The sequence below is a fragment of the Nestor notabilis genome, unplaced genomic scaffold (assembly GCF_000696875.1).
Source record: "Nestor notabilis isolate BGI_N333 unplaced genomic scaffold, ASM69687v1 scaffold17075, whole genome shotgun sequence".
Taxonomy (NCBI): domain Eukaryota; kingdom Metazoa; phylum Chordata; class Aves; order Psittaciformes; family Psittacidae; genus Nestor; species Nestor notabilis.
The window spans coordinates 9,848-20,550 of NW_009930029.1; the positions used below are offsets into that span (position 1 = coordinate 9,848).

Here is a 10,703-nt window from a genome sequence, read left to right on the forward strand (position 1 = left end):
TGAAACTTGTTTGGAGAAGCAGCAAGAAATTCTTCCTTTAAGAAAAGTGTTTTTAAAAGTGAATAATTTGTGCATGTTCAAAGGTAAATAAAGTGAATTTCTTTATCTGCTTTCAGATTGTCATTGTGTGATCTTGCTGGCTCAGAAAGATGTACCAAGACCCGTAATGAAGGTGATAGATTGAAAGAGAGTGGAAATATAAACACCTCTCTCCTGATTCTAGGCAAGTGTATTAATGCACTCAAGAACTGTCAACAGTCAAAGTAAGTCCTTTTATGAATTCCAAATTAGTTGTGGATTTTAAATATTGCCTACAACATTTAAAAGCTATTATTTAAAATTGACAGTACTCACACTAAGGTTTTGGTAGAATAGATATATAGACTTGAAAAGTCTATAGTGTAAAGTCATGTTGATCTAGCAAAGTTATTGTTAAAATTGCCTTGTTTTGCTCCTTATATCATTCAAACTCTGACATCCTTTAGACATGCTATCATGGATTTTATCATATAACTTGCTTCTGAGCTTGGCTTATCAACTTACTCTTATCTTGGAAAAGAGCTTTTTAATCTTCTGTTATAGTAAGAGTAAAATTTTCAGCCTTTTATTACTCCTTTCAGCTAACTCAATTTTCTATGTACTTCTACCGGCAGCTGCCTAGAAGCTGTTAATGTATTCAGAATATGGTTTTCTGATGTTAACTTTGAATTTTAACAATATAGAAGAAATATTCTAAAGCATGATCTCTTAAATTGTTAATACATGCCCCTTGCAAGTTGGATTGGAAGCAGGAACTTTCTTAAAAGGATTCTTCTCTCAGTCCTCCAGTAAAGCTACTTATGAGCTGTATATGCATTCTGGCAGGAGTGTCACTATCTTGAGTTTTACAGTACTATTCATATAACTGAATAGCTGTCATATGTCCAAAATACAGGCAACCTTTTCAGTGGGAAGTGTGTCTTTAGTCATGTTTTAGGAATTCTCATAAAAATTCTTACCATTTGGAAATGCTAAACTGCTGGGGGATTCGGAAAAGTTCTGAAAAGTATCTCCATCTGTTTGATGTATACTTGTTCTCTTCCAATTGTCCATTTTCAGAGGGAGGATACTGAGTGAGAGGTCTCTGGTAGTGTTGGATACTGCATGCCTAGAACTAAATATGTGCTTTCCATGAATGTGGAAAGGAAAAGAGGTGGGATACAGCTTGATGTAGCATGACGCCATGAGACCTACCTTAGGTTATGTGTTGAACATGCTTTTGGTTTAAGTGTTCCCACCAATTGTATTGCTGTAGCTGATCCGAGACAATGGCTGAAGCAGCAGTTCACATTAGCCATGCAATCTTTTCACGAATAGCTATATCCAGTCTAAACCAACTTTAATTGATCTAGAGACTACTTTTATAAATATTTAAGTGTTTGGGTTGCACTGTGTAGCTCTTACACTAACTGGAAATTATTAACCTTCTGGTCATCTGTTCTTTTGTCTTTAAAGGTTGCAGCAACACATACCCTTTCGGGAAAGTAAGCTAACGCACTATTTCCAAGGATTCTTCAGTGGAAAGGGGAAGATATATATGATAGTAAACATAAGCCAATGTGCCTCAGCGTATGATGAAACACTTAATGTGCTAAAGTTCTCAGCCATTGCACAAAAAGTAAGTGTGTTGTAGTTCATCTTGTAATCAGTACTTCTGATTTGCATTTAAAGGGCAGGCGTTCTCACTTGTAAGAATAACCTTAGTTACTGGATTTTTGTCTTGTTGCAATCATATTTACTCCTAGTCAGGCTTTAATACTTTGCTGAAAATCCGTAATTACCATAAAATGTTCAGCCTAACAAGAGACTTGCTATATTTGGAAGAAATTCCCTGAGATTCAGGTAAACTTTTTCTGGGGTCATGACATGCCCTCACCTAGGAGCAATTCTAGCTCACCATGCACTACTGCCATTTTAATTTGGAATATTGCTCACCTGAAATATTGACAAAATAGGCTGAGCACCAGAGTTTGAAAGGTCATCTTTATGTCCATAGAGGCTTCAGTGGGATGCTGGAGGAGGTCCACGCCTTTGGAATGTGGGCTCATCTGAGCAGGTTAAGTACAACAGCAGAAGGAGCAGAGACTGTAGGGGTGATACAGCTATTTAAAAAGTAGAATTTGTAGGATGACATTTATGTAATGCAACTAGAAAATCAAAGTATAGGAAAAATAGAAACATGTTGATGTGTGAAGTGGTAATCCTCTTGTAGGTTGTTCAGCTAGTGAAACTTGGTGTTCCTGGGATCAAAAGAAAGGTTAGATTATAAAGTGACTCTTTGGTACCCTAGCTGGGAACTGGTCTAAGTAGGGACTCTGAAGTAGTCTCAGAAGACTACAGGGAAGTGCCAACAGCTGTTTCTTGGAAGTGCCAGTAGAAGTTTAAAAAATACTGGTGGCTTTGCTCTTTATTTTCTGGGTAGGTCTTTGTTATGGATGGATCTGTTCTTCCCCAAGTTCAGTCATTTGGCCAGAAGTCATCGCTACTTGACACAAAAATGCCAATCCCAAGGAAAAGAACTACTATCCTATGGGACAGGAGCTTAGAAGATGTGATTGAAGATGATGATGATGAGGAACAGCATGTGTCAAGAGAAGAAGCAGTGCAGAAACATGAAGCAAATCAAGTTTGTATTGGAAAAGAAGATTATATGGTATGTGCTAGGGCTACTTCAAGAATTAGTGTAGAATGGAGTCCTGAAACAAAGTGGTATTCTCATTTCCCTCATCTCTCACCTTTTTTCTTTTTCCTGATCACCATTATTCTACCTAAATATGGTGTTAAGATCTAAAAGTGGGATTACTTACGACTTAGTGCCTATTGTGGGAAAACTTTTTATACAGACCAAGAAGTAAGAGTTGCAGATTTGTCTTTCTCTCCTTTTGGTAACCCATGGACAATGCACAGCAAGTAGTATTACCTGTTTTCTAGCAATACAGAAGACTGTTCCTTTGTGTTCTATGTACAGGAAAACTCTGAAAACTGTTCTTTAAGGAGCAGCAATTTTGGTCAAGTCTAGAGAAGACAGGGGTTGAGGGAACAGGGGACTTGAGACTTTTGTGGACTTTTCATTAATATTGCTCCAAAATGAGCATCTGGAAAGCAAGAACCAAATCCTGTGGTGCTTAAGCCTGTATTTTTAAGACAACTTCAAGAATTCTTGTAATAAACTTAGTGTTATTTGCTGATGCCTATTCTGTGCAAACTTTTAAATTGCTAATGGTGCAATCTACTCATAAATCCTCCAGGTTTATGAATGAGCTAGTAAAAGAACTGTTAAGAACTTTGTCAGTTAAAAGTGTTGTAATGTTTGAGGAAAGGGGAAAAAATGTCTCTTCTGGGGAAACTTTCTTTATTGAAAGCTTAATACTAATGGTAATTCTAGACGCTGCTGAATCTCATAGAAGATTTGAAGAAGAAACTTATTGCTGAAAAGAATAATAAGTTACTGTTGGAACTAAAAATTCGTGAAGAAGTGACGCAAGAATTTACGCAGTTTTTTGCTAAACGGGAAAGAGATTTCAAGTAAGATGGCTTTAAGTGGTTTCGAAGTTACTGATTTTTTTTTTTTTTTTTTTTTTAAAAAAAAAGGTAAAATTCGTAAGCCTGTCTCAGGGCCAAAAGAAACCACCCACACTCTTCTGATAGACTTAATACATCTGTTAATACATCGGTTTCTGTTTGGAGTATGAGTTCAGGAAAAATGCTGTATAAAAGAGACTTAGATTTGGGGACATAGGTAGGGGTGAATGTGTCTAATCTGTGAGTGGTGTTAGTTCCCTCAGAGCTTTCCCTAAGAGATAGTTTTTGTTGATAGAATGTCTATACAAAGAGGGACACTTGCATGTTCTTTAGTTACTGCAGTCTTGGGATACTCCAGACATATTTTGACTTGAGAAGCTTACTAAAAATGTTTGTAGTTAAGTGCTATCCATAATCTTTGTATATATTTGTCTCCCCTCATTCTTTAGGGGTGTGTGGCATGGGAAATATACTTGTATTTTGGTGTAGCAGTACTATTTTGTGTATCGTTCTATTGTGCTAAAATAAACAACTCTGTTTATAAGCAGCTGTACTAATAACTTCTTAGCATCTCATCCTGGCTGGCTTTTATCTGACTTATTTTTCCTGCTATAGAGAGTGCCTTTCTCAGGAACGAGAACGACTTGAAGAGAATTCTGAAAGACGCCTGGAAATCTTCAAGGAACTTGTAAATGGTTATATTAAAAACACAGATGAAGGAAGTAAATTAAAAGATCGGCCTAGCAGTGAGCAAGCTGGACCTCTGGTACTTTTACCTTTGCACACCCCCTAACCCCAGCCCCAACATCTCTCTTACTAACTACCCATTATGGCCATGGTATGTCTCGGGGGTTAGAAGGGAGGTTTCAAAGATTGTGTGTTGTCTAACTGTATCCTCAGCAAGATATATTTATCCAATTTAATAGGAGTAGTTGTTGAGCCTTGGGTGGGTATGCATTTAGGCATCTTTGGGGTTTTCTGCATACCTGCCACACAAAGTAAAAGTTACTGTATATGAAGAAATTGGGGGGGGGGGGGGAGATAGTGGTTTGGGGGGGGGGGGGGGAATTATGGTATAAAATCTATAGCTTTAGGTGCTTATTTAAAGCATTTGAAGCGGACACTGAAGTGATAGCTAGATTTCCAACTTGCGAGTAGCTCTTGAGTTTGGAACCCTTTGTGGTCTTTAAAAAGAAAAAAAAAAAAACCAAACCAAAACCCAAAGTAACCCCCCCCACAAAGAGGGGAAAAAAACCCCAACAAACCCAAAAACCCCAAAACCAATAACCACCACCAAAAAACATCCAAATTACATGAAAAAACCAAAACCGAAAGACAAAACCCCGCAAAGAGGAAAGATTTATAAAGTCAATGTTTGAGCACAGCTTAATTTGATAAGTTAGCACAAACTTTTACTGACACATGGAAATTTCAGATGTACTCCTTCTATAACTGTTCTCATCAGGTAAAAAAAAAATGCTAGCTTTTACACTAAATTTGGAGGGGATGCTTTTTGTGGTGATGTAAAAGGGAAATGTGATGGTGGGTCAATAAATATTTAAAAAAAAAATTAAAGTAGCTATGACTTGATACTGGAGAGTTGTGTGTAAAAGTCAACAGAAACTGGCAATCAAAACACATGAACCCACAAGATGGTTTTGAAGCCAGAATTGACTGTACTTACATGTTTGAATTCATAATGATCTTTCAATTTTTCTGTAGAAATAATGACTCATGTAATTATTTGCTGTTTCTAAATGGGTATAAATTACCTTTCAGGATGAAGAACATAGCATTGTGCCAGGCACCTACATTGATCTTGAGGGCGTTATTGCTTCTCTGCAGGATGATGTTGCAGATATCAAAAAGCAAGCAGAAGAAGCACATAGGTACATTGGGTGCCTAGAGGACCCACAGAAAGCTATAGCTTGGCTTGAAAAAGAACTGGGAAAAACTACCATTGAACTAACTAAGACCCAAGAAGAGCTGACAAGGAAAACCAGGGAACTAAACAAAACTGAAGAAGAGCTGGCAAAGAAAAGCAAAGGTGAGCTGGGTGTGTGATGTGAAAGGCAGAAAAAAGAAAGGACTGACTACTGTTAAGTAGAAATAATGATCCAGTTGAGCAGGATTTTGGAACCAAATCATATGTATCAAGGTGGTAACCAGTTATTTTATGTATTTTCAGGTTGAGCAATTTCACAGGTCTCGGTTATTCCATTTTTAAGACTAAAAATTATCAGTTGCAGACTTCTGAATTGTGGGGTAAAATATAAAATTGAATCTTGATTTCATGATACTGTAGCCCCAGCACTTTACATTTTGCTGATTCATTGTTTTTGGGTACCTTGTGGAACGTTCATAGAGGAAAAAGTAACAATACCTTATAATACAAATTCACCAGAAGTCTCTTGACATGAAGTATGTGTGGGTTGCAAGGCCCAATTCTCTGGTTTTTTAAAACCTTAGCAACTTCTGAAGTGTCCTATAAGCAGATGTCAACATGGAAATAAATCAATCTATTCAAAAGCTACTGAGGTACCAGAAGACCTGGAAAAATAGACTAATAAGTAAACTACATATTGCCTGCTTATTTGATACAGTCTTTTCTTGTTACAGACATCGAAACACAGATGATAAAATTAGCTGAGTCATCTGAGCAGCTTAAAGAAGCAGCTGAGGTAACTTTCTTAAGGAAAAACTTGTGCAAAATGATGTGCTTTAATACAGAATTCCAGTAGCTTAAAATTCTATTAATGTATACTTCTAGCTTATTTTTTTGCATCAACTTAGTTTAACTGATATTGCTTCCAAGTAGTTCAATGATTTAACACTGACTGAACTACTATTCTTTTGTTTCCAAGAAAATGAATACACAGAATAAAAGGATTCAAGAACTAATGGACATTGTGGAGCAAAAAGATGATGTTATTACGAGACTACAAGACCTAATATCCCTTTTAGAGGAAACCGTAAAAGACTATGTAAGTCTTGGGCTTCTCAATTTTCTTTATACAAAGATCTAAATATATTATAATTGGCTTAACTACTTAAGAAAAGTGAATTTTTCTGTAAGTAATTGCTACTTGCTTGAATGGTAGCAGGTGAGTTGACATTGAAAATAAAGTTACAGCAAAATGTGCGAGGGGGTGTATATGGAAAAATGGGACTTTCAGAAGCAGTGATCTTGGAGGCATTGGGCAAATGTTGATGAGACTTTGAAGAGCCACCCTAAAGAAAGTAGGAGGGGGTGAAAATCAAAACTCAAACTGGGAGGATTTAAGCAGTGGGAATAAAGGGATTATGTTGCTGTCTTTACTTTTGCCTGAATGGAAGAGGAAGAAAAGGAGGTTTTGCTGCAGTGAAAAGTCGAATTTCATTGACGTTAAAAAGCTAATAATGTGAGAAGGATAGTGATTGCATAAACTGGTAAGAAAAATCTGTGTGTTTCTCCCACTACCACCACCACCACCACCACCACCATGCACACACACTTTTACAGGAAGAGCAGTAATATGAATATATTGGGCAGAGTCTGAACTGGGAGCGGTCGGCCAGGGTATCTCTGCTTTTGATGTGATTAATAAAACTTGCAACTGGCTAGTCTAGTACCACCTGCTGAATAACAGAAGACTAGCTTGGCTAAATGTATAGCGGTTTAAAAAAAGCCATCAAAACCTGCACTTAAGGGGTTTTTTTGAGCCTGATTGTCCAGTAACCTGAAGTAGTTCTGAGAACCTGTCAAATTAAACTTAGTCAGCACTCTGAACCATTTCTCTTTCCCACTGTAAGCTTACTGCTTTGATATACTTAATCTTCTACTCCCTCTCCTGCCCCACAGCAACTTAGCTTTTCAAAAGTGTGAATGCTCTGAGAGTGTAAGAGTTTTAATGACTCCTTCGCATTACCACTCCTTCCCAGAGCAAGGCTCAAAATCTGTCCAGTGTTTCTATGAAATTGTGTCACAAAACTTAAAACATGACCACAGACATCATGCCTGAATTTTTTTTTTTTTTTTTTTTTTTGGAAGTACATAAAGATGAATAATTGGTCCTTGGCAACCAACATGGCTTGTCCCTTTTGTCATCTTGAAAGCGAAACTTTGTTCTTGATCAAACATACAGTCTAACTGGTCTTTTAAGTTGCATTAGATCTGTCATGATAGAAAAAAAAAATAAAAAATCTGTGGCTTTGCTGAAGGCTGTTGAAACTTCCAGCTACTAAGTATGACAAGAAAGCGACGAACTTACAGAGCTGACTACTTTGTACAAATCAGAAATTTCCTCAGCTTTTTGACACTGGACACTGCTTTAGGTGGGGAACAAAATCCTCTTACGTGCAAGTCTTGTATTTTGTAGTTTCTTAGTTTCCTGCTATACTTTCTGTACTTCAGATAAGCACGATGCTTTGCACTGTATCTGAAGGTGTACCTGCTTTTGATTTAAGTAACTGATCTGTAGCTGATTTGTAACTTTCACAACCCCATAACATGCTAGATAATTGTGTAAAAATATTTGGCTATATAAGATTACTAAGCTTTTTAAGTGCTCACTTTGTAAAATGTAGAAGTAATTGATTTTATTTCAACACAGGACAACACTGTAACTAGCCTTAAAAGAATGGCAGAAAAAACCTCTAATCAGGTGATTGAAAGCAGCCAATTCAAGGATTGTGAGGATACTGTATTAGAAGTGGGAAGAAAACGCTCCTTTGAAAATGGGCCTACTGTGGAAGAAGAGCCACCTACAAAGAAAGGTACAATTTCTACCATCACTCAAGATGGGGCCTCTCAAAAAAACTTGATTAGTATTCCAGAAGAGAAACTAAAAGTTGTGAAACGTAAACGTTGCATTATGAAGAGAAAATCTACTATGTTAAACTGTAAATGGAAGTAACTTATATAAATTTCATCTGTCTTGCAGCAGGTCCTATACTGTTGACTCCTAAATGCTTAAAATAAAAGTTAGTTTTTAGACTCTTTCGCTTTTTCTCATCTGTTTATGTACTTGCACGCTCAGCTGTAGTTTTTAAGCAATTTCTTAGCACCTGTTTTTGTACAGAACTTGCTGTTGATGGACTTCTGGAAAGTAGCATCTCCCTCTCAAGTTTTTTAAAATATTCTAAGCAAGCATCAAAAGGGTCTATCAATGACTTTTTTTGGTCATACGGTATGTGCTGTTAAACTTGATGTTTCATTCTGAAGGCATGCTGTGAACACACCAGCTCTGGTCACAGTGACAGTGCTGGCAAAGGAGAGAAATTTTCCACTTGAATGGAAGTAAAATTATTTCAAGTCCACAGATAGAATATTTTGTGCATCTCTCACATTTGCACTTCAGTCTTTTTGCTTTCCTTCCTTCAGCTGTGAACTTACTTGTTCTCTTAGAATGAGGTGAATAAACCAGCTGCAGTTGAAGGCCTTCAAGGATAAGCGTGAAACTTAAAAGAACACTGCACTTACATTATCCATTTCATTAAGGTCTATTAATCAGTGAGATTTGAGCTATGGGACAGGCTTGTACGAATGGTGTATGTAAGGTCTATTAATCAGTGAGATTTGAGCTATGGGACAGGCTTGTACAAATGGTATATGTAAGATCTGCCTGTCTCTAATGTGACCTCAGAACATAGCTGGGCTTCAGTTTCTCAGAACTATGGAAAAGCACATACAAAAGAAGAATGAAGTGTCTTCCCTTTATGTCCCTTACTTTCTTGCCTTCCTCTTGAAGAACAGGTGCAAGCAAGAAAGTTCCAGGGGAGACCGGGATAGAAAAATAGAAATAACATTTAAAAAAATGGGAAGCAGAAAACATTTATCTCCATAAAGAGGAGATAAACATTTTAAAAAGAGACTTGTTAAATTCACATGCTCACAGAAAACTGTAGATACAGATAGTGAGTAAACTTAAAGCTGGACTGTCATTTATCACACTCTGCAGTGAAAGAACAAGGGAACACTAGGTTGAGTAGAAGATCAGTTTAAGTTTATGGAAAAAAGCATTTCATGCAGTGAGTAGTGAACTTCTAATGTTTCCTGCCCTAGAAAGTATGAGATGCAGATGATTCTCAGATTCCAGGAGTGATTAGACAAGCTAACAGCCAAGAGGTCCACACACAGACACTGAAAAGGTTAAGCAGGGATATATTGTCCCATATTCTTCCAACACTCCCAATTGTTCTGTGTCAGGGAAGGTCTGTAGGAAGTGACTGGACCTACCAACAGTAGAAAAAGGAGGTAAAATATTAGGCTATGTCAACTGATAGTGTGTGATGCAGTAGAGCATCTCTGATGTTTGTACAACTTCAAATAAGACAGTCCTCAAAAGACACAAAAATCTTCAGTCTCTGTACCAGATGCATATCTGATTGCTATCTTTGATTAGGATGAATATTGGATCATAGTATTGATGGCCATTTGATGGTGCCACCTATATAGGTGTTACAGAAAGGGGGTGGGAAATGAAGCTGATGTGGACTGATTGATATACTAGGTAGTAGTAGGTTTGTTATCTCATGACTGAAGCTTATCTAAACAAATAAAAAATAGGGAAGTAATAGCTCTTCTCAAACAAGAAATTGGATATCAGTGCCAATTAATATATGCACTGAGATTTTTCTGTTGGGAAGAACATGCTATTCAGACATGTTAAATATGGAGGGGTTTTTGTGGGTGTTGAATAGGAAGCATCTGATTTTAAAACTGGGTTGTTTGATGCTCCATAATGATGACATTTATTAATATATGCTTGTGTTTAACCAATCTTGTTATATGTACAAGAGAATAATTTGCAGCTACACTGTGACTGTTTTCTCATAGTATTTGGATATGCTAATGGCCTAAGACCAAAGTTTATTCTGGGAGAAGATAAGTTATTTTGTTGTGGACTTTGTTTGTGTACTCTTCTTTAGAACTTGCCTTCTGTATTTTGGGATGGGCCTTTTTATTTCTAAGTACTTCCTACATAAAAAGCTTCTGGACTAAATATCATATCTTCTTGCATTAGTATTTTACTTTGCTGTGTGTTTGTGATTGTCAGTACCATCTAAATTGCCTCTAAATCCTATTGTGAATGATCATGCCCCACTCACTCACTATAGGTGTTGGGCTATGATCTGCTACTTTTTTCATCTTGGCACCTTAG

General features: G+C 37.0%; 1 protein-coding gene across 1 annotated transcript in view; it reads left to right on the forward strand.

The window, feature by feature from the left end:
• Nucleotides 1–10,703, forward strand: part of KIF20B (kinesin family member 20B) — a 36,525-nt gene that overhangs the window by 7,811 nt on the left and 18,011 nt on the right. Inside the window, 9 exon segments of the mRNA XM_010015252.1 lie at nt 117–263; nt 1,495–1,657; nt 2,462–2,692; nt 3,425–3,564; nt 4,177–4,327; nt 5,341–5,608; nt 6,181–6,242; nt 6,426–6,545; nt 8,154–8,400. Coding sequence (XP_010013554.1) covers nt 117–263; nt 1,495–1,657; nt 2,462–2,692; nt 3,425–3,564; nt 4,177–4,327; nt 5,341–5,608; nt 6,181–6,242; nt 6,426–6,545; nt 8,154–8,400 — 1,529 coding nt within the window.